The sequence below is a fragment of the Helianthus annuus genome, chromosome 1, assembly GCF_002127325.2.
Source record: "Helianthus annuus cultivar XRQ/B chromosome 1, HanXRQr2.0-SUNRISE, whole genome shotgun sequence".
NCBI lineage: Eukaryota > Viridiplantae > Streptophyta > Magnoliopsida > Asterales > Asteraceae > Helianthus > Helianthus annuus.
The window spans coordinates 147,336,379-147,360,652 of record NC_035433.2 but is presented as its reverse complement, the minus strand read 5'-3'; the positions used below and the strand labels follow the sequence as shown (position 1 = coordinate 147,360,652).

At 39.0% G+C, this 24,274-nt stretch overlaps 1 protein-coding gene across 1 annotated transcript in view; it reads left to right on the top strand.

The window, feature by feature from the left end:
- Positions 1-21,267, top strand: part of LOC110883952 — a 30,421-nt gene extending 9,154 nt beyond the window's left edge. The window contains exons 3-10 of the mRNA XM_022131622.2: positions 13,513-14,481; positions 17,832-18,722; positions 18,833-18,982; positions 19,262-19,374; positions 19,759-20,122; positions 20,241-20,378; positions 20,468-20,583; positions 20,739-21,267. Of these exons, the coding sequence (XP_021987314.2) occupies positions 13,513-14,481; positions 17,832-18,722; positions 18,833-18,982; positions 19,262-19,374; positions 19,759-20,122; positions 20,241-20,378; positions 20,468-20,583; positions 20,739-21,141 (3,144 nt within the window). The 3' untranslated portion in view covers positions 21,142-21,267. The remainder of the gene's footprint in view (positions 1-13,512; positions 14,482-17,831; positions 18,723-18,832; positions 18,983-19,261; positions 19,375-19,758; positions 20,123-20,240; positions 20,379-20,467; positions 20,584-20,738) is intronic.
- The last annotated feature ends 3,007 nt before the right edge of the window (positions 21,268-24,274 follow it).

Sequence of the window (24,274 nt, the reverse complement as noted above, 5' to 3'; positions counted from 1 at the left end):
GACAGGACCGAACAAATCCATGTGCAATCGTTCAAGAGGAACTGCCACCGTGTTGATTTTCTTTGTAGGGTGCTTCTTCTTCGTTTGCTTTCCTTTCTGGCACGAAACACAGACGTCTTGAAGATGGAAATTTTTGAGGGGAACACCATTCACCAATTCATTTGAAACCAAATGATTCATTTTTCGTAAGTGAATGTGACCCATTCGTCTGTGCCAAGAGATAGTGTCTTTTTCTGTGGCTTTGGAAACGAAACAAGTTGCTTGTGCAGACGTAGTAATAGCTTGGCTCATGTCAAGGACGTACAAGTCATTTATCCTTGGAGCCGACAAGAGAATCCATTCTTTTGGAATTTTGAAGCCCGGCTTCAGCACATAACATCCATTAGCATCAAAGTGTACTGAGAACTGCTTGTCACAAATTTGAGAAACACTAAGAAGATTGTGATCAAGTTGTTGTACAAAGTTGATCTTGTCAAAGCTGACAATCCCGTTAGATATCATTCCTTCACCCGTTATATATCCACCTTTATCTCCAGCAAAAGCAACATAACCTCCTCTAATAGATTTGACGTCGTAGAGAAGCTTCATGTCGCCTGTCATGTGCCTGGATGCCCCACTATCAACAATCCAATGACTACTGATAGTTCCTCCTGAAGCACCCTGCACATGAACTCAAATGAATTAGTTGGAGATGGGGACCCAAGCCATTGTGGTCTTGGGTCTTCCATTTTCATCAATGACAATAACCTCTTGTCTTTGATGGTTGGTGATTTGTGATGGTCCCCCTGATTCAGTAACCGATTTTGGTTTCCAGGTCTGTTTTGTTTTACCAGTGTCTTTCTTTAAAATTTTAACTTCTTGATTGTTTGAAGTTTTAGAATTGTCTGGTTTTACAGCAACAGATTGTTTTTGAACCACATCGATTTTAATTGCTTTCTCAATCTTCTTGACGTGTTGGCGTTTCTGTTTCTTTTCCCTTTCTTTTACAAGTCGGGGATCTTGTTTTGTGGAAACAGATGGCTTACGGTCAGTCTTGCCACGGGGATCATCAACCTTTTCTTTTTGTTTATGAAGATATGGACAATTTCGAATAATATGCCCAATTGTTCCACATTCAAAACATGATCTTCGTTCAACAAACCCCGAAGCATCATGTGTCCGTCTAGCCGATGATGTTGAACTTTGTGAACCCGAGGTACTAGGCTTTGAACTGTCTTGTTCATTTCTTTTCAAAACAGTAGCTTTCTTGACAAAATCTAAGTTAGATTTATTTTCAAACGTTTCAATTTTGTCCGTTCCCGTTGATTTCACAAAGTTTACATTCTTGTTTTTCTTCTGATTCGGCTTCTTTTGAGTTTGAGCCGGTGATTTTCTTTTGGTCTTGGTGTGATTTTGCTGTTTTGGCACTGTCGGTAATTTCTTGTTGCCAAATTGTTTTCGAATTTCAGCTTTTGGAATAGGAGGACACTGTGTAACTGTAACACGTGGTCCTGACTTTCCCAAAAATTTACTTGTCGAATTTTCAAAGACTTTACAGATTAAGGATTGATTAACATTCTTAATGGGAAAATCTTTGTCTGAGTAAATTTTATCATCACCAACTAGAGTGTACAGCAAATTCACACTCTCCGGCTCTTCTGCAGATGAGGACTCAGTTGCAACAGTCTTAGCGGGTTGTACAGGGGGATCACATAGAATGTGATTCTCGAGAGGTGTGTCCTCATTTTTGGCTACCGCATAAGACTTTGCTGGGACAGTATCATCAGATTCATCATCAGAAGAATCAGCATCCTCAATCACAACTGGAGGATCTTGATTCTGTTCAGCACTTACAAATGTATCTGCTGGCACATCTGAATCTGAGGATACTTCCTTTTGGTATCCGAGTCCTGCAGCAAACTCCTTAACATCTAGAGGCACAGAAGGTTCAAATAACACTCTGTCCTCCTCATCTGGCATGGCATCATAATTGTGTCTCACAGGAGGTGGACATTTCTTATATCCCAAGCACGTCATGTCCCTTTTCTCCTTTTGGACATCAATGATGTGATCCAACACATAGCTAGAACTCAAATAGCTATCTAGCTTGAGTTGGATTGCCTCACTTTCCGTTTTTACACAGACCATTTCTTTTTGCATTGTCTCAAGACGAGAGATATACAAATTAATGTCTGTTTGTTTTCTGGAAACCATTTTAGTCAATTCAGTTTTATCTTTCTTTAATGTCTCAATCATTGACTTAAATTCTTTTTCATGGTTTTCATAAAACATATTGGCTTCTGTGCATTTGGAAAGGTCCACAGTCAATTTCTGATTGTGGAGAAAAGTCACATCATACTTTTCTTGCAAAGCGTCATGCTTACTTTGCAAGTCACTCAAATTCTCATTCACAGTAGTATGTTTGTCTTGCAAGTCAAACAAACTAGCTTGTAAAGCATCATGTTTGCCTTGCAACTCAGACATACTTTTCTCCATATCAGCACATCTAGCATGCAACCTAGCACACTCATCACACTTAACAGCAGTGGGTTCATCGACACATACCTGACTTGATGAACCGTCGACATTAGCCATAAAGGCTGAATGGAGAGAAGACGAAGTATAAGCAGCTTGATCCACCAGAATAGATCTTCTTTGAGTTTCTGCTGCAGCTTCTCCCAAGAGTTCATCAATATCTGCATCGATTGCTGCATTCGATGTCTCACCCACATGATCATCACCATAATTGGATGATTCTTCATCAACACTTCTGCTGTACCCAGAAGAGTCTTCATCTTCAGACGATTCACCACCACTGGCAGAAGATTCTCCACCACTGGTGTGAACTAGCTTCTTCACAACTTGAGCAAAACATGCTGTTCCATCGGGAGCATCACCACCCAACTGGATTGACTAGTCACAACCTTCATCCACCTGAACTGCAAGTGCTCGGTTGGTTTGGTTGTTGACAGGCACCAATGTACGCTCATTGTTTCTGTTCTGCTGGTTGCCTTGGTTTCTGAAGGGGTTTTGATTCCCGTGCTGTGCTGGCTTTGTACATTCCCGTTTAAAGTGACCCCGTTCACCACAGTTGAAGCACTTTACAGCTTGCTTATCGAACCCATACTTGGTGTCTCGCTTACTTTCCAAGCTGGTTCTGCCAGTACTTTCCATCCAATCCTTTGCTCTTCTTACAGCACTAGCAAAGGCCCACTTGATGTCCATCAAGTCCATCTCTTCTTTATCAATCTGCCTGTAATCTTCTTGTGTCAGATTAATGTTGCCAATCTGACCTTCTATTAACCCACAGTACGCACTCACTACAGTGTTAAGCAGCTCCATGTGTTCCTTAGCTACTTCTACACTGATTTTAGAGAAGCTTGACGTGTCGAGCTGTACTGTACCTGGCTTTGATTGTTGACTAGCAGATGATGTTCCTCCATAACATGCACGTTGTTGTTGAGCAGGAGGCGGAGGAGGAGGTGGTTGTATTGGATTTCCGTACATATCTGTGGTGGGAGGTGGCTTAACAGGAACTTGCACAGGGTTGCCATACATATCCGTGCTAGTAACAAACGCTGTTTGAAGTGGAGCATGTGGACCGGTTCTTGCAGACGAAGAATTGGAAGTTCCACAATACATCTCTGGATTTTGCGCCACTGGAACTCTTTTTGCCTTTAATGTCTCCTCCTGATCCTTGTTTTCCAAAAGTTGCACGAAGTCGTTGATATTAGTGGTTCTCAACACTCCGTTGTACTTCAGGATTTCTAAGAAACTACTCCATTGAGGAGGCAAAGCATCAGCAAACTTCTTCACCACTTCAGCTTGAGTTGTCGTTACACTATAATTGTCCAATTCCGTAAGCAAATGATAAAACCGGCTTGTCATATCTCCCAAGGACTCCTTATCCATACAAGTGAAACCATCAAATTCTTTCTTGAGAAGATCATGACGCATTTGACGTGTTGCTGCATTTCCTACTCCTCTGTTTTTCAATCCGTCCCACAACTTCTTTGTTGTCTTGAAGCTGACAAACTGGTGGTAGATATCCCTGCTTAACGCCTGAGTGAGAATGGCGTATGCCTTCTTTTCCAGATCATAGGTTTTCTTTTTATCTTCTGGAAGATCGGCAAACGTAGCAGTATCTGAAGCAGCAACCTCTATGGCTTGATCGAAATCTGTAGTGAAACGTATCCACAGTTCGGTATTTTGACCAAGAACATATGTTTTAAATCTCTCAACCCATCCTGGATATTCATTCAAATGCATCAACTTTGGAGGTCGATTCAAACTTCCTGTTTCACTTTCGCTTAGTAAGATACTTTGAATGCTCGGAGTTTGATTCGATACCAATGCCCATTGATTTCCCTGAGAAGATGTCGATACCGGAGACTCGGCCCATGAAGGAGATGACCTTGTATTCGTGTATTTTCCATCGTCTGGAGCCGGTGTACCCCACCATGAGGGAGTGACACTTGATCTTGTATATTCACCACTATCTGGAGCCGGATTCCACCAATTTGGATTCATGATTGATAAGCAAAATAAATGCTAAGTGAATATTTCGAAAGATTACACAGCCGAAGGATCCTGTTCGAAAGATCTGAAATCACAGAAACTTGTTAACAATAAGCAGACCACAATCGAAAGATCAAAACTTGTTCGAAGGATCAACAGTGCTCGAAAGATCACTGTTGTATCTCGAACAATGATTTCGAAAGATTCACAAACTCGAAGGATTCACTATTTAAAAGATCCCTATCTTTCGAGTATTTATCCTTATCTTTCGAATAACTGTCTTTCGAATAGATTCCCTGATCGAAAGATATGTTTCGGACTTCGAAGGATGGGTCGAAAGATGATGATCTATCGAGCCTTCCTTGATCGAAAGATGGTCTTTCGAGGTCGAAAGATATCTTTCGAGATCCACTGACACACTGACACAGATGTGACGGGTTGGTGAAAAGGTGATGGGTTGGTAAGTCAACTTTCGGCAGAAAGGATGTGCAGGTTGTACTTTCCCACCAACTTTGAAAGTTTTACCAAAAATGGACCACCTTATCCTAAAACCAGTCACCGGAATACTTACCGGAGAAATGGCCGGAAATTACCAAGTCACTTAAAAATAAGTTTTCAAGTTACCCAACCCAACCTAGAGCACTCCCGAAGGTTTAGAACTCGTTTTTCAGTTTAAAAGTGCAATAAAAACTCCAAAAACGGGTGCAAAACCAAATGTCCAAACACACCAAGAACTTGAATAAAACCCGGTTTTAAACAAGGTAAAGAGCCTTGGCTCTGATACCACTTGTAGGTCCCTTTCACGGAGGATGACGAACCTAAACCTTGTTATACAAACTCACTAGCAAGTGCGGAATCCAAGCTAGTGAGCAAACCGGGATGAAACAAGCACAAACACAAAGATTCACCGATTAACACCACTGTATTAATACGTATGAAAGGTTTCGGTTACAAGCTCAATGTTCACAAATGTGTTTTGCAAACTCTCTAGTGTGTGTGTGTGTTTTCTGGACAGAATGCTCTCAAGAACTCTCTCTCTTTCGGTGTGTGCATCTATCTGTTCTCAACACACTGCATGGGTATTTATACCCAGCATCTGATGTCTGGTCCGAAGGATTCGATAGATGGTCCGAAGGATCATCTTTCGAATGCAAGGCTTTCGAAGGATCAGCAAGGACCTCGAAAGATGATCTTTCGAGGTCTATCAATCGAAGCATATCTTTCGAGGTGATCGAAGGATCTACATTATCCTTCGATCACTCATCCTTCGAGTCAGACAACTTACATCAAATTTACTAACTGTTGCCAAGTCAAACCAGGAGGACGGTTGACTTGGTCAACTTACAGAACTGACAAGGACATCGTTTACATCGTGACCGAATACAGACAAAGTACAGACACAAGTGCACCAACACTTAGATAAAAATTGTTTAGGAAAAAATCTCACATTCCAGCCTAGGTAAAGAAGAAGAGTTTTGTTACTAAATATATTGAAAATGATAATTTTGCAAAAAGACCTCAACTTCGTAGTTTACTTAGGGTCTCTAAAAACGTTGAAATGGCCCTGAACCAAAGAAAAAAAACAAGAATAATTTCTCAAAGGAAATGTGATAAATTTTATAATATAGAGCATTACAAATAAGCTTATGTGTTGGGCTTTTTCCGCTTCCCTTTATCAAGCTGGTCAAGCTAAGCTCTTGGACCTGCTCCTCATCACACAAACACACCATGATCTTGTTGTGCAATCTCCAACCTAAGAAAATAGGACAATTTTCCAAGATCTATCATCTCAAATTCGCTTATCATCTTGGACTTGAATTCTTGAAGCAGTTCTTTGGATGAACTAATGTTGATTATCTACATACAAACACACAATAATTCTTCCTACGTTATTTACCACCTTTGTGTAGACGGTTGGCTCGGTCTTCATTATGATACAAATTTTGTTGTAAATACGTGTTAATTCGATCATACCTAAGACGAGGCACTTGTTTCAAGCCATACAAGGCCTTGTGCAGTTTGTACACTGTATGTTCTTGGTCTTTCACTACTAAAAAACTGCTACTATTCCCACGTCAATTTCCGTGAGAAATATGTGGGTAACTGCAGTTACCCACGGATCTCCCACGAACACGGGACACGAGGGTAATCCTTTTCTCACGCATTTCCTACATATTTTCCTACTCATTTCCCACACAAATGTTTCGTTGGAATTTTCCTACTCATTTCTCACTGAATTAATTTTCTTAACTTTCCTACGAATTTCCCATGAAAATTTTTTGTTTTAAAATTTTGTGTTTAATTCAATTATATTTATTTTATTATATAATTTTTAGTAGGAATAGTAGCAGTTTTCTGGTAGTGTTTTATTTCGAAACTGAGTGATTAGACTACGTAAGCTTCCTCCTTCAATGGCCCATTAAAAACACTGATTTCACATCGAATAGATACATCTTCCACCCTTGTTTAGTGGCTAGGGCCAGTAGTAAACGTGCAAAGGGGAGGAACGTCTCTTCATAGTCGATTATGTATTCTTGTACATATCCTTTCGCAACCAATCGAGCCTTATATTTTTGTATATACCCTCGGCAAAAAATTTAGTCTTGTACACCCATCTAACTGAAACGCTTTTTTTTATTAGCAAGTTAGTTTACGTCCAAGTCTCATGACTTTTTAGCGATCCTAGCTCATTTTTCATGGCATCAGCCCACTCTTTCTTTCCAGCTGCTTCATTATAACATGTTGGTTCTATCAAAGTGAGTGCGAACTGGCATGTGTTTTTTAGTGGAATCGTATGTGCATAAGGATCAGTGAATGTCCATCTCTTTAGAGAAGTGCTCTTAGTTTCACTTATACTCGCGTTGAACCTTTTTTACTCCCTTGATCTTTCTTGATGCTTGAGCTACTACTGATATCACCATTAATGGTTTCCTTCTTGTTCTTAACTTTTGTAGCCTACATCTAGAATTAATTCTAGTGGAAGTCAATGTTCTTTTTGTTTATTAGAATTCCACCTAGCTAGTTTAGTAAACTACATATCGTAACTCCTGATAACTCTTTTCTTGACTGATTGTAAAGCCTGTAGGCCTTACAGTTTGGCTAATACTTGGTGGATTTTGATTGGAACTTCTTATTAGGAATGTAGATCATAATGGATATAGTCAAGCTGTTACCCAATCTCAAAGAGCAAATCATGCATCAATACATTACCCAATCTCAAGGAGCAAATCATGCAGTCAACATTACTGCTCTTTTTATTTCCACAATTCCCTCCTATGTATTAAATGCATAGATGTATTTTCCTCTATATATATTGCTGTAAATTAGTTGTAAAAGACACAGAAACCAATACATACATTTAACTATTATCAAATTCTCATATGGTATCAAGAGCTCACACTCTCCTCTGAGAATTTCGATCCTGTCATCATTTTTGTTCCCTCTTTTTTTGAAACCTGCTCTAATGACAACATCCAACACAACATAGTCATCCCACTATCCACATCCACAAATTTTCCAATTAAACTCACCGAAAGCAACTTCCCGGCATGGCGTAAACAGGTTATGTCCACACTGGTTGGACTTGACCTCGATCAGTTTGTTGACAGACTCACCTCATCACCACCGAAGGAATCAGAAGGCAAAAGAAATCCAACCTACCGTCTCTGACACCGGCAAGACCAGATACTTCTCGGAGCCCTTCTTGGCAGCTACTCCGATCTTGTCCAGCCGATTGTCTCCTCCGCCGCTCACTGAAACCTACGCCAGTACATCCAGGTCACGGGTAATCTCCCTAAAAACACAACTCGCCACCCACAGCAAAGCAAAGGTGACAAACCGATTACTCAGTTCCTTAACGAGATGAAAGCAATTGCAGACGAATTGGCGATTGCTCAGAGCCCCATCAAAGACGAAGACTTAATTGTTCACATCATTGCCCACCTAGGAGATGACTATAAACACATCACTGCTGCCGCCAAGATGCGAGACACACCAATGACTTTTACTGATATCTACAAGTTAGTAGATAATGAAAGGACCTTGTTTTCCTCCCACCCAACTCCTGCCATTTCTACCGTGAATCAAACACAGAGTCAAGTAGGGCGGCACTCCTTCAGGTCTGGTAATGAAGCCAGAGTCTCTAACAGGCCCAATAGCTATGGATCAAGGTACAACGAGGCCCAAGGACAAACCGGTGGACCAAACAACTTTTCGCTCGGTAACCGTAACTCGTTTTTTTGTCAATATTGCAATATTCCCGGTCATGATACTAAAGAGTGTAGGAAGTTAGCACGTTTTTTACAGAACAACAATATCACCATTGCATCGGCATCGTCTTCAAATCCTCAAGTAAACTCATCTATGGCAAGCTCCTCATCCTCACTAATGTTTGATACCGGCGCCACCGATCATGCCGCGCCCAACCAAGCCTTCATGCACAACCTCTCCGAACACGGGGAACTCGATGAGATCGTCCTAGGTAACGGTAATACCCTTTCCATTTCTCACATTGGTCACTCTTCTATTCCTACATCATCTCGTTCTTTACTACTTCAAAATGTACTACTCGTTCCAAAACTACGTAATGATGTCTACTATGCAACATCCAATCCTCGACATCCTCCTATACAAGTTCATTCAAGCATCAAGACACCTACCTCTCTCCTTTCGTGGCATCACATATTCGGACACCCATCCATTCAAGTTCTAAAGCGTCTTCTAAATAAATTAGGACTTGTTTACAATAATACGTCCGCTAGTTCTTTTCATTGTGATGCATGTTCGTTGAATTAAAGTCATAAATTACCATTTCGTGAAAACTCTTTTATTGTGTCCAAACCTCTTAAACTTGTTTATACAGATGTTTGGGGACCAGTTCAAACTTCAAATGACGGTTATTCCTACTATGTAATTTTTGTTGATTTTTACTCTAAGTACAATTGGCTTTACCCAATTAAAAAGAAATCAGACGTTTCTATATTGTTTCCACAATTTAAAACACTGGTTGAAAAAAAATCCGTACACCACTAGTGTCAATTTTTTCGGATAATGGAGGCGTATATATAGGACTTGCTTCTTATCTTCAACGAAATGGCATTTCTCACTTCACTACCCCTCCCCACACCGCGGAACAAAATGGAGTGGCAGAACGCCGACATCGACATATTGTTGAAACCGGTCTATCACTCCTTTCACATGCTGATCTACCTCTCACGTTTTGGTCTCATGCGTTTCAAACCGCGGTCCACCTTATCAATCGTCTTCCAACCAAAATTCTAATTTTTTTTGTCTCCCTTTGAAAAATTACACAAAACATCACCTACCTACACAAAAATCAAACCCTTCGGTTGTTTCTGTTTTCCATGGCTTCGTCCTTATGCCAAATCGAAACTTCACAATCATTCCTCCAAATGTATTTTTCTTGGTTACTCATTCTCCAAATCCACCTATAAGTGCTATGACCCATCCTCTCAACGTTTATACCACTCTCGTCATGTTGAATTTGTTGATTATATGTTTCCATTTAAAACTCAAGCTAATGTACAACTCCTTTACCCACTCCTACCACCTTCATTCACACTGTTTATAACAACTCAACGACTCCTCCTAATACCACTTCCCCTTCCATGCACTTCTCTGATCCAATAACCAACCCTTCACACACTACCACTAATCCTCCTAATCCCTTGTCGCCTTTCAGCCAACCAATTTCACATTCTCTCACATCGAACTCCACTTCCAATTCCTATACTACCACGTCACCACCCGACTCTCCTCCCCTTCATGCCGACACCCATTCTTCATCGAATTCCATCCCAGCCAATTCCTTACCAAATGCCGACGTCCAATCTTTATCCAATCCTACTCCAGTCGATTACAATCAAACCCCGGCCGATAGTCAACCATCACCCTCTACAGTCGCTACTTCCACAACCGAAACCAATTCTTCTTCTCCTACTCCCTCTCGGCCACAGAGAATTCGCAAACAAAATCCGAAATATTACAATTCTCATCATGTTAACAACACTACTCTCCACCCTCTCCCAGCCACTCTTAAACCCACAACTCACAACCAAGCATCTAAAGACCCCCACTGGCGTGCTACTATGGATTCCGAGTTCAGTGCATTGCTTCAAAACCAAACATGGGAACTTGTTCCCGCTACACCTAATAAACCCATTGGGTGCAAACAGGTCTTTAGAATTAAACGCAATCCAGATGGCTCCATTGAAAAATACAAAGCCCGTCTTGTCGCAAAAGGGTTCCTCCAACAACATGGTAAGGACTACTTCGATACCTTTAGTCCCGTCACCAAACCAATCACCATTCGAACCATCCTCTCCATCCCACTCACCAAAAATTGGCCACTGCGTCAATTAGATGTTAATAATGCTTTCCTTCATGGCACACTCCATGAAGATGTCTACATGATTCAACCACCAGGCTATGTTAATCCACAATACCCTAATCATGTTTGGTAGCTCAAGAAATCATTGTACGACTTAAAACAAGCACCACATGCTTGGTATATTGAACTTGCACACTTCCTGCTTCACTTTGGATTTCGAAAATCCCTTGCCGATGCCTCTCTTTTTACCTACAAACATCAAGATATCACCTGCTACTTCATGGTTTATGTTGATGATATCGTTCTTACGGGCAACAACTCAAAGTTCGTTGATCACTTTATCGAGGCTCTAAGCCGCAAATTCTCTATCAAGGATCTTGGCATGCCTCGTCTTTTTCTTGGTGTTGAAGTGATTCCCACCCCAAATGGTCTCTTTCTATGACAACATCGCTACATCCAAGATATTTTGCATCAATTTAAAATGGATGGAGCAAAAGAAGTTGCTACCCCACTCAGTGCCACTGAACCTTTATCGGCATCTGACTCTTCCCCTACGGTGGATGAAACACCATATCGAAAACTCGTAGGATCACTTCAATATCTAGCATTCACTCGCCCAGATATTTCCTTTGCCATTAACAAACTCTCCGGATTTATGTATCATCCACGTCAAACACATTGGCAAGCTCTAAAACGTGTTATGCGTTATCTTAAAGGCGCAATTCATCATGGTATCTTCTTAAACCAAAATTCCTCGCTCGATCTCTCGGCTTTCTCGGATTCAGATTGGGGCGGTGTACATGATGTTGGTCGGTCTACCACTGCCTACATGCTTTACCTAGGCACTAATATTATTTCGTGGAAGTCTACTCGTCAAATGTCAGTTTCACGCTCCTCAACCGATGCTGAATAGAAAGCTCTAGCCAACACCGCAACGGAAATCACATGGACTAAGAATTTATTGCATGAACTTGGCCTTACTACAAAGGCAACTCCAACCTTGTTTTGTGACAACTCCGGTGCTACCTATCTTTGCGCCAATCCAGTATATCATTCGCGGATGAACCATGTAGCACTTGATTATCACTTTGTTAGAGAACAAATTGTGGCCGGGCAGCTACGGGTGCTTCATGTTAGCTACGGGTGCTTCATGTTAGCTCTCAAGATCAATTAGCAGATATGCTCACTAAAACTAAACCACTAATGAGAGCACCATTTCTTCGTAATAGATCCAAGATTGGCGTATCCGACGGATCCTCCATCTTGCGGGGGCGTATAAGGAATGTAGATCATAATTGATATAGTCAAGTTGTTACCAAATATCAAAGAGCAAATCATGCAGTCAATACGTTACCCAATCTCAAGGAACAAATTATGCAGTCAACATTACTACTCTTTTTATTTCCACAATTCCCTCCTATGTATTAAATGTATTATTTTCCTCTATATATATTTGCTGTAAATTAGTTGTAAAAGACACAGAAACCAATACATACATTTAACTATTATCAAATTCTCATACTTCTTTCTTTGTGGTTCCAATGTTAAAGCATAGCCAACACACCCAAACACCATGAAATAATCGACCGATGATTTCTCCCATAATAAACGTCACAAGGAGGATGTCCACTTATTACTTTTATAGGTAACAAATTCTGTGGATATACGGTTGTAGACACAACTTCTCCCCAAAGATGATTAATTTGATTTTTCCCTCACAACATGCTTATAGCTATCTCAACAACACTTCAATTTTTTGTTCCGGTACTCCATTTTGTTAGGGAGTGTAAGAAGCGGTTAAATCATGCCTAATCCCTTCGTTCTCACAAAAACTCTTTTGACAAGTATTCTCCTCCTCGGTTAGACTGTATGACTTTGGCTTTCAATCCGGTTTCAAGTTTAACTTTGGCTTTAAATAGCTTACATTCATTAAAAACCTTAGGTTTCTCCCGTATAAAATAGACCCACGTCATCTTTGCTGAAATCATCAATAAATTGTACGAAATAGTTGTTACCTCCAAGAGACTAGGTTGGAGTTGGTCCACATACTTTAGTTTGAACAAGTTGTAAAACATGGGAAGTTTTTGACGTTATCTCATGAGGAAACTTCATCCTGTTCCCCTTGCTAGATGATCGATAAGGCTCTCGTGTCTTTATTCTTGAGATCATACGAGGGGAGAACTGACTTCATCCTTATTTGCCAAAAATTATAACCTTTGCCCCTTAAAACTAGCAGCGAAATGGTAGGACAGACATCTCTGTTTTCCAGGGTTGAACAACAGATAATTTTGAGAAGAAAAATTTAACATGTTGAACAAGAAGATTTGGATCAAACATGCAAGCTCTGATACCACAATGTTGGCACGGAAGCACTAACCACCTAATGATTATTCTCCAAATTATGATTAATTACCCAAACACAATATAGACACATCATAAACCGACTAGGACCTTAACAACTTAATTCAAATATACTAATATTTAGAATTCAAATATCTACGATAAATGAAACTCATTGAAACAATAAAACTTTGAATTATATTAAACAAATATGAATGTTGAAAATACTTAGCTAATATTGTGCTGTTCTTGATGCCGTCTTCTATAAATTTCTTTTTATTTCATGGAAGAATCAACAAATAATGTACCTCACAATTGTCTTTCAGGGTGGACCCTTGGAACGATTAATGATTCCCTTCGAAGACATACGAAAGGCAACCAACAATTTTGACAAAGAATTTTACCTTGGGGAAGGGGGATATGGTATGGTGTACCGCACACAACTTGAGCTACCAATCGAAGACAAAGCTAAAGATGAAATTTCTAGGAAATTGACAACAGTAGCTATAAAGCGCATTACAGACGCACAACGAGGAAGAAAAGGGTTCATTGCAGAAATCGAATTGCTTACCAGGTGTAAGCATCCCAATGTAATTTCTCTTCTTGGCTTTTGTGATGAAGGTCCTAATATGATACTTGTTTATGAGTTTGCTTCTAATGGTAGTCTGGATGAGTATTTGGTAAGCACTGACAGCTCAACTACTCTTACCTGGTTGCAACGCATAAAGATTGCCATTGAAATTGCAAGTGCATTGCACTACCTTCACTCGAAAGATTCAAAAAGTTTGATACTTCACAGTGACATAAAAAGCGGAAACATTTTGTTAAGCAAGAATTTGGTGGCAAAACTTGCTGACTTTGGTCTCTCGAGATCCAATCAACAGTCAAAATCTATCCGTACAAATACTGTAGTAGGCACAGAGGTCTATTTATGTCCAGAATTTCCTAAAACTGGTAGGTTGGTAACAGCCGTAGATATCTACTCTTTTGGGGTGGTTCTATTCGAGATCTTATGCGGGAAGCTTGCCTATGATAAAACTTACCTTGCTGAGGATGCAAGGGGAATTGCACAAGTTGCACGACTACGTTTCAAAGATAACAAAATAAATGAAATGATAGATCTCAAAGTTATGGAAGAAGTAGACGAACTCACATCCACACTACATAAAGGACCCAATCAAGATTCTTTGACAACGTACATCAATATCGCACATAAATGTGTAGCAGAAGCTCAAAAAGACCGTCCCACAGCAAAAGACATCCTCGATGAACTTAAGAAAGCATTGTCATTTCAGGTAAGTCTATATTTCCTTACAAGAAACTTATAATGATCTGCAGGTACATATATACATATAATATATATACATAGACAAATCTGAATCATTCATACTTCTATGTAAAATTTAGAATGTGTATTTTTCCCCTTTTTGGCATGGGGGGCTTCTTTTCTTATGAATAAAAAATTAAAAATATACACACAAACACATTAATTCTCTTTGTTGACTTCTAAGAGATTCTTCAAAGAATCAAAGAGCCCCTACTCTTATTTCTTCTCCTTCCTTCATCTCCTCCAATGATTTAGATGCTCGAACAGGCAGCATGTGGCTCCATTTTAGAGAGATTGTAGAGGCCAATAATTTGAAGAGAGGGATCCTTTTGTTGGTCAGAACCCTTACGAACACGAACACGAACACAATGATAAACTATGAACAATCGAACGAATAACTATATTGAATGTGAAAGTATAAGATTCTGATGATTACAAATGAAACATACAAGCCCTATTTATACTAAACGAACAGTTGCGAGTGTAGAGACGTGTTTCTTCACGAACGGGTGTGACTCTTGAATATGTGGATGAGATTTACCTTGAATGGTTATGTCTTCTTGTCCAAGAGTCACGTCTCCTTGTTCCTTTGCTTGCAGCCAATCGCGAATGGGTGTGTCCATGGAGACACATCCTTTCCTTTAGTGAGCGGTTATCATCTTCTGTCTTGACACTTTCAGCCCCTATACTTTGTAACTGCCGTATAACTAACTTTAAACCTATACTAATCTAACCCTTGCACTTGGGATGTGTAAAGATTAAGGATTTCATTCACCCCCCTAATCTTGAACATCCTTGAGTTGTTGCAGGTCTTGAACTTGCTTGACTTGCAATAGCATTGGTTCTTCTTCCAATGCAAGATGAGCCTCTTCGTCCTTCTCCTGTTCTTCATCTTTTCGCTTGCTACACTCGTATGCGAAGTGACCGAACTCACCGCATTCGTAACACTTTAACTCTCTCTTGTCTGTATTTCCTCGGTTCATACTTCGTCCACGTCCTCTTCCTCCTCTAAATGAGCTTCCTCCATGTCCTCTACCTTGACTTTGATCGCCACGTCCTTTTCCATGATGCCAATTTCCGGAATGATTGTCTGAACTTGCCATTAACAGATTATTGTTCTCCGGTTCGTTTTGGCTCTTGAGGCGTTCTTCAAATGCTGTAATCCTACCCACTGCTTCTTCAAATGTCATTTTATCTATTTCTGAATACTGCTCGATGGATGCCACAATCGGTAGAAACTTCTTCGGAACAGAGATAAGTAATTTCCTTACAATCTTCTTATCTTTAATGGTGGTACCGAGGCTTTTAAACTTGGATTTTATACCACCCAACTTGCTTGCGAAACTACTTATTGTTTCGTTTTCTCCCATCTTTAAGGCTTCTAATTCACTTCTCAAAGTTTGCAGACGCGCTTTCTGAACCATATCGGCTCCAAGATATCGAACTTTAATTGCATCCCAAACTTCCTTTGCACTCTCATATTGCGCAACTTGCATTAGAATATCTCCCGATAACGTTTGGAAGATCATTGCTTTCGTTGTATGCGCCTTTTTCTCATCTACCCCTTCCTTTGAGACAACCGTATCCCAAAGACTATATGCCTTTAAGATCGTTTCTATCAAGATTGCCCACTGAGTGTAATTCGATTCAGTCAACTTTGGGCATTGAAGGGATATATTTCCTTGCTCGCGAATTGACGTTGACGTGCTTTCTTTGTCGTCTTTTCCTGACATACTTGCTTTCTGATTTGCTTTCTTAGACTTTTTCTTTCCTATCTTCCTTGCTTTACTTCAATATTTCTTCTTGCTTGCACCACACAGGTTTTTTTATTGCCACACAGGTCTTTCTTTTGCCACACAGGTCTTGATTTGCCACACAGGTCTTTCTTTCTTGCTTTGCCACACAGGTCTTGTCACCACGAAGGTTCTTGTACCACGAAGGTTGTACCACGAAGGACTTTGTACCACACAGGATTTTTGTACCACACAGGATTTTTCGTACCACACAGGATTTATACCACACACTCAGGTTCTTGATATACGATTTGCTTACGTTTCGATTTTGACTTCAAAAATATTTTTCTATGATTCTTTCTTTTCATAAACTAGTTGTGAAAAAGTGTTTCCTTTTCAATATTAGAAATAAGACTATACGTTTAAATTCTTTAAAAGAATGAACAGAATCAAGTTTTGACTATTTTATTATTATTCAATCTTGAAACATGAAAGTAATAAAGAATTGACAACAATCCCTAAAGCTTGAGAAAAAACACAGATTCTTTGACTCCTTCACTGATTCGATTTATTAGATTGAATTTTGAAAGGATTTTAAAAAAACAGATTCTTTGATTCCGATTCTTTTACTGATGCGATTTATCACAAATTTAACGATTCACACGAAATTTGAATTTAAAAAAAAAACAAGAACCTGGTTGTGATGATTCCTATCGGTTTCTTCTTCTTCTTCCCAGACTTGAAACATGCGCTCTGATACCACTGTTGGTCAGAACCCTTACGAACACGAACACGAACACAATGATAAACTATGAACAATCGAACGAATAACTATATTGAATGTGAAAGTATAAGATTCTGATGATTACAAATGAAACATACAAGCCCTATTTATACTAAACGAACAGTTGCGAGTGTAGAGACGTGTTTCTTCACGAACGGGTGTGACTCTTGAATATGTGGATGAGATTTAACTTGAATGGTTATGTCTTCTTGTCCAAGAGTCGCGTCTCCTTGTTCCTTTGCTTGCAGCCAATCGCGAATGGGTGTGTCCATGGAGACACATCCTTTCCTTATTGAGCGGTTATCATCTTCTGTCTTGACACTTTCAGCCCCTATACTTTGTAACTGCCGTATGACTAACTTTAAACCTATACTAATCTAACCCTTGCACTTGGGATGTGTAAAGATTAAGGATTTCACCTTTTTGAGAATTTTGTCGTAAGTAGGGAAGGGACTTTATATATAGACCCAAAAGATGGCCACAAGTCCAGATCTGTAACCCATCTTCTTTTGTTCTTTACACATCCAAACCTTCATCATTTGTTTTCTAACCATTAAGCAACACACCTTAACCAAAATTTGATACAATGTTACACTAATGATATTTGATTTGATCGATGTATTTTAACGCCAATTCATTGCAATAGACATTTTTAAAATTTTCAGCCAAAGGTTATGTTGGGACTCTTTCCTAAAAGAAATGAAATTAAATAAACCAATAAGGATACCCAACCACATTTTAGATAAGAATTTGAACATAGTTCTGAATTATGAAGTTGATCTTGTGTTTCATGAATCACAGGAAAACAATAAGGACAACCTCCAAATGTCATTTGAAGAAATTAAGGTGGCCACAAACGACTTCAGTCGTGATAATCTTATTGGACGTGGAGGATTTGGGAACGTATATGAAGGAATACTTACACGTGGTAATAAAAGTATTCCAATTGTTGCAAAGCGTATGCATGGGGAGAAACGTCAGGGAGAAGAACATTTTTTGATGGAGCTTGAAATTCTTTTTGAGTACAAACACGAGAATATCATCGGTCTTGAAGGCTATTGTAACGAAAACGGTGAAAAAATAATTGTTTATGAGCATGCATCTTATAAAAGTCTCGATAGACGTTTGGGCAACCCTAGCCTTACATGGACTAAACGACTCGAAATATCTATTGGTATCGCGCGCGGGTTGGCTTTTCTTCATAGAGATGCTCCAACAAACGAGACAGTGATACACCGGGATATTAAAAGTGGTAATATACTTCTAAAAGGTGATTGGAAGGCAAAAATATCTGATTTTGGGTTGTCTGCAATAACTGCTAGAAATGGCAAAGTAAACAGCTTGATTGTTGGCACTGCTGGCTATGTTGACCCACAATTTGAGAATGCAGGGTTCTTTACTGAAAAATCAGACATTTACTCTTTGGGGGTTGTTTTATTCGAGATTTTGCACGGGCAACTGTTAGTGCCCACAGAAGAATATGATAAAGAAGCTACAACTAAGATTCTTAATCAAATCCATGGAGAAGGAGACCTTGAATCAATTGTGTTTAAGGATATAAAGGAACAAATAGCCCCAAAATCATTGTCTACATTTCGAGCGATTGTCAGCCAATGCTTAGTTAAGGATAGAAAAAAACGAGCTACAGCAAAGAAGGTGTTGCAACAACTAGAGAAATCACTGGAAGAACAAGTAAGTTATATAGTTTTATTTGGAAACAATATTTATCATGTTTTTATGATCAATAATAAAACTAGTGCGCATCAACATATATGAATTTTCCTTGTTTAATTATTTTGCAGGAGGATTATGAAAAATGGGGGCTCAAATTGCCCGAGGACTATGAAGACATATTCAAATTGTCTACATATTCTGGAACCTACTCTACCAAAATGAAAAAGGATCTTTACAATCTGCTCTCCAAAGGAATTTTTCTTCAAGACAATAAAGTGGTAATTGATTAGCTAATCCTCAAATCTCAATTCATATTCCTCCCAACTTTAATTCATACAGAATACGTCTAATACATCGAAATAGAAGGCATGCGACTAACCCTTTTGAATAGCAAGATTAATTCTTTTAGTGTTCGTCGGTTCTTGTAATTACCCTTGTAGTTTTCTTTGTTTTTTTATTTATTTTAACATTACAAACTAAAAGTCTTCTTTTGCAAAATTTATCCTTGAACTTACACATAACAGATTTTCGGTTGACTTGTTTTTTACACATCACAGTGGTTTTCATACGGAAGTGAGGGCGAAAGAAATGAAATTATATCAGCAACAACGTTTTCATACAGAAATGGCAGTCCACATGATAATTGGTGTATTAATGTTCCAAAATCAAGGTTCTATCTCTTTCTCTCTTTTAATGTGTGTGTGTATATATATATAACTCTTATTAACTTATTTTGCTATTGGATTTTACAAATACTAGCTTTGTTTTAGTCTAAAACATATCCCTTGATTCTAACATAACCGTGCGACTATTATATATATTTAGCATTATGAGCAAGCGTGTACAGGCAGAAAACCACAGTTTTAAGGTTTCCGTAGGTGAATGTGATTTATTTAAACATAGTTTTGGACTTTTGAGGTTTGTTGAGTTAAGTTACTCGATAAGAGGTGTTGCGTCTTATTTATTTTGGTCAGAATAATGTTAAATTCAAAAGTAGAAGTGTGTTTTTGGGGTGAAAGAGACTATGACTAATTTAGACTTTAATACCTTGCAGGTTTGAGAAGGTAGCAAAGATGTTAGATATTTCAAATCTGATGATCGAAATCGAGACAAGAACCCAATTTTTATCTCCAAATACCCTTTATGGGGTGTATCTAGTCTTCAAATTTTGTGATTCTAGAAATGTTTCTGGAAACTTAATGCATGTTGACCTAAGGTATAGAAAGGGGAGTGAAACCTTGCATGCATATTTTGCAAAACTGAGAGACGATGAGTGGATGATGATTGAGTTGTATCGATTTTTGAATCAAAAGGAAGATGCCGTTTTCAACTTTCTACTAGAGAGCCTTTCACCATGCTATTGTAGAGAAAATGATGCGATCTATGTTGAAGGCATTGAGCTTCGACCCATTGACAATGCAAGTTTCATTACACTTCCATTCTTGTTAGTAATTTGTAATAGGAGGATAAGCATGGAAAACATCTTCCATGTTCTTAGTTACATGTCTATAACATGGTCTAATGATTTTTATACAGGTGGGACATAAAGAACCTGAAAAGTCTAAGGAAATCCAGCAAGTTTTGAAACCAAACATGAACTTAGATCAAGTGCAAATGCCAACTAAAAGTGGAATGATAACAAAGGGATCCATAAACGATGACTATGGGGAAGAGGTTCTTATTTTATCTCTAGCAAAACTAATCTATACGCCAATTTTATAAACTCCTCATGGTTCTTTATCAATTCTTTAATTTATGAGCAGTTGTTCTCGCTAACTGAAGTGAATGGAAAGAAACATATTATGCTTTCGGCAAAGGCAGCTCTCTACAACTTTCCTGAATTGATGCATTTTAATTTAAAACCATCACCCGAGTCCAGGTTTGCGTTTTGAACAAACTTCAGATAGTCTTCTCATTCTAATTGTTAAATTTACTTCATCTATACTCATAATAGAAGCCCATTATGTGCCATGTTGTCAGTTAAATTATCAAGGATTAATGTGAATGTAATCACATAGTATATTGTACATGCAGTTTTAAAGAGGTGCTTGAGCTTCTGCCAGAACAAATATTTCGTATCAATTGCACGATCAAAAGCCAAATGTTGTCACGGGATACAGAATATGTGTGCTACCTAGTGTTCAAGCTTTCAGAAAATTGTCAAGCGTTGCATGGTCCAGTTGAAGTACGAGATCTACTTAAAAATAATAAAGTGGTTGAAATTGTTTACTTTAGATCCCCAAGCCCGTGGAATATACATGATATTACTCGGGTTCCGAAACAAAGGACAGATGGATGGATGGAGGTTAATGTCTGGAAATTCAACTCAAATCTTGAACTCGAAAAGGATCATGTTCTTGTTAATTTGAAGTTGACAAGTTACGAAGGCTCTATGGCCGGCCTTATTGTTTGTGGCCTAGAGTTTCGGCCAATGTAAGAATATTTATATGGGAATTTCTCTTGCCCTATCGTGTTCCTTGTATGCGTTATCTTTCTTTCGGTATTGACCAACGGAATAAATTCAAGTCGTTTCATGTCTACAAGTTAGCTATTTTATACTTTATCTATTTGACTCAAAAATAATTAAACATAGCGCTACAAGAAATATAAGCAATAGGGGAGACCTTTTTAGCGACGACTTTAGAAAAGTCGCCGCTAATGGTTATTATCCGTGTCTATGTTTTAAAATCCTTCCACAGCCGTTCGATCACAACATCATCTGACGGCTCTTGTTTTATTAACACTTGCCGCCGCTAAAAGGTTTATTAAAACCTTTGGCAGGCTCAGACCCTCAATAATTCCACCCCCCCCCCCCCCAAATCACAGTATCACACCGTTTCCTCCCCCAAACCCTAGACTCAAACCGTCGGAAATTGGTAGGTTTTGATATGACAAAACTGGAAAAACTGAAAGAAAAAAGGTAAAAAAAGGTTTTAGTGGCGACATGATTCGTCGCTATTGATGTATAGGCTTTAGCGACAAAAAAGTAATAGGGGCGATTCTTCAATACCGACGAATGAGGCATTAGCGGCCGAGCAATAGCGGCGACTCTTTAGCGATGACATGTCGCCACTATTGCCTTTACGATGATTTTGGGCATCAATAGCGACGACGTATGCTATAGCTAAACCAACGAAATACTGTACGTTGCTTCTTAAAATTACGTGTGTTAAGATCAAATTTGACAGTTTACCTATTGTCCATTATCTTTGTCTTTGTCCTGCCCTAGGCTTGTATTTTTGGTTGAACCACATTTTCCGTTAGATTTTACAAATTTAGAGGATAGTTAAACTCAAGCAAGTATAGTGTGAAAACACCATATCGATGACACGAACATCAAACATTGCACTTGATTTAAGACATGAAGAACAATCAAAATATGAACAGGATAGAAATATGTAGAAGATGAATCTCTTTAGTATTGAATCAGTTATCACAGATTACACAAACAAAAGGAGTATACACCATCTACAAGCTGGTTTAGATCACAAAGATCTAAACCTAGCTTTCTCTCACTAACACATAGTATCCATCTCTCTCTCTCTAGAATGTGCACACTGATGGAGGATGGATCAGATCTTGTGAGAGGTGCACAAAGCTTCTTAAGGGTTTTCTTGTTCTGATGCCCTAATCCTATACAACACATATATATAAACTAGGGACTAAACTCGGATAAACCAATCTACACAAAAACCAAACCCCTGACAAAAGTTCTTAGAAAGAAACTTGGACAAATTGTCCAAGGATAAACCTTGGACTAAGTTTCAAGACATATACAATAAAGACCCTAACAATTGGAAGGCATGCACTTTTCACCCAAAGTGCATTAATAAACTCCCCCTTGATCAGTGCATGGTCTTCATGTGGTCTTGAATTCTTCATTATCGTTGACTTTAACTTGGACTTCTGCTTTGGTTGACCAGAACTGATAAGCGACAGTTACCCTGCAGGAATTGCACTTACAGTCTCCCCCTTAACTGTTGCATCAGTTCTGTGTGGCATCGATAATCTTCAATCATCGAATACTGCGCTTACAGGCTCCCCCTTAACTGAAGATATCATGTCAGCTTTCAACTTTGGCTGAGACTTGATCTTTCTGGCAGAGCACTGTGATCTTCAACCCTTCTAATCAAAGACTTGCTGACGATCACTTAAATAGCCGCTTTGTGAAACCCGAAGAAACCAACATCAAACACTGTTGATCCTCCCCCTCAATCTACTCCTGAATCAAGTTAACGCGAACCGACCTACAACCACATGTAAGAATATCGCTCGATACATTAATCTTCAAACCTAACCAACAGCAGAAAGAAACATTGGATTTCCATTGCCCAGCCTTGAACACTTCAAATTTCGCAAAGACATGAAGCTCAGTTCGATAAGTTAATAACAAACTGAACTTTGTAAAAGTACATCCACCATCTTGATCAGAGTCTTCAACTGAGTGTCTGGAATCATTTCATCTCGAATCTTCATGATCCAATCTCGTATCTTCACGAATCCACCAATTACCCGATGACTTTCGTCTCCAATCTCCCCCTCAATGTAAGAACCCCTATTTCGAGAATCCAAGTCACCAACTTGGAAGAGGGACCAAGAAGACTAATCTTCTCTACTCTAACCGGCATACGATAAAGGCTTGACCTTCAACTAGTTGCCAAAAGAACAATTTGCTTCATCACGTCAACACTTGATTAAACCTCGAACAAACTTGACAAAACTCGATCATAAACTAGCTCTAACTTGCTTCATGTTATAAACACTTCGCCACCGGTAAGATTAACACTAAGTTAATCTCAAAGATAGTAGACATGAACTTGTTTCGATGTAGCACCACAGGCTTTTGATTTACAAAGAAAATAGGAACTTCAAAATTTTTACTCCCCCTTTTTCTTTGTAAACAATACAAAAATCCAAGCAAGTCTTATTCTCTTCACCTCCTCACTTGATCCGGACAACATAAGTACCATAAAACTTTTCGATAATCCGAAACCGACTTCAAGTTTCCAAACTACACATAATTCTGACTCTTAGTTAGTTATCCGGTACCCCAGGTAACCCGGAATAACTAGAAAAACTCGGAACATGCACAACTCGAAACTTCCGAACAACACAAACTTCTAAATTTAGCTAAAAATCCGGTACCCCAGGTAACCCGGAATTCTAGAAAATTTGGAACTCGTAAAACCCAGAAGCTCTTAAAACCTCGGATCAAATAATTGAGCAGTACGTAGAGTACAAAGGAATTCGAAACAAGCAAGGAATTAAAGGAAGCTCTGAAGAAACCCGGGGGCTGCTAACCGAAAGACTAAACTTGGAACAACTCAGAAACTTTTGAACTTTGTTTCAAAACTACGGAGACACAATGAAACCCGGAACACTAAGGTTACAGAAACAAACAAACAAATTCCGGAGTAAACTCAAAATCAAAACTCTGACAACAAGTGTCCTCGGACCAACAAAGGTTCTAAAATCGGACCTTGTTAAGACTTTTATAAAAACTCTGAATGAAAAACAGCAAACTCGGACCTCACAAGGAGACTACAAACTCGGACTAGTTCTAAACAAGA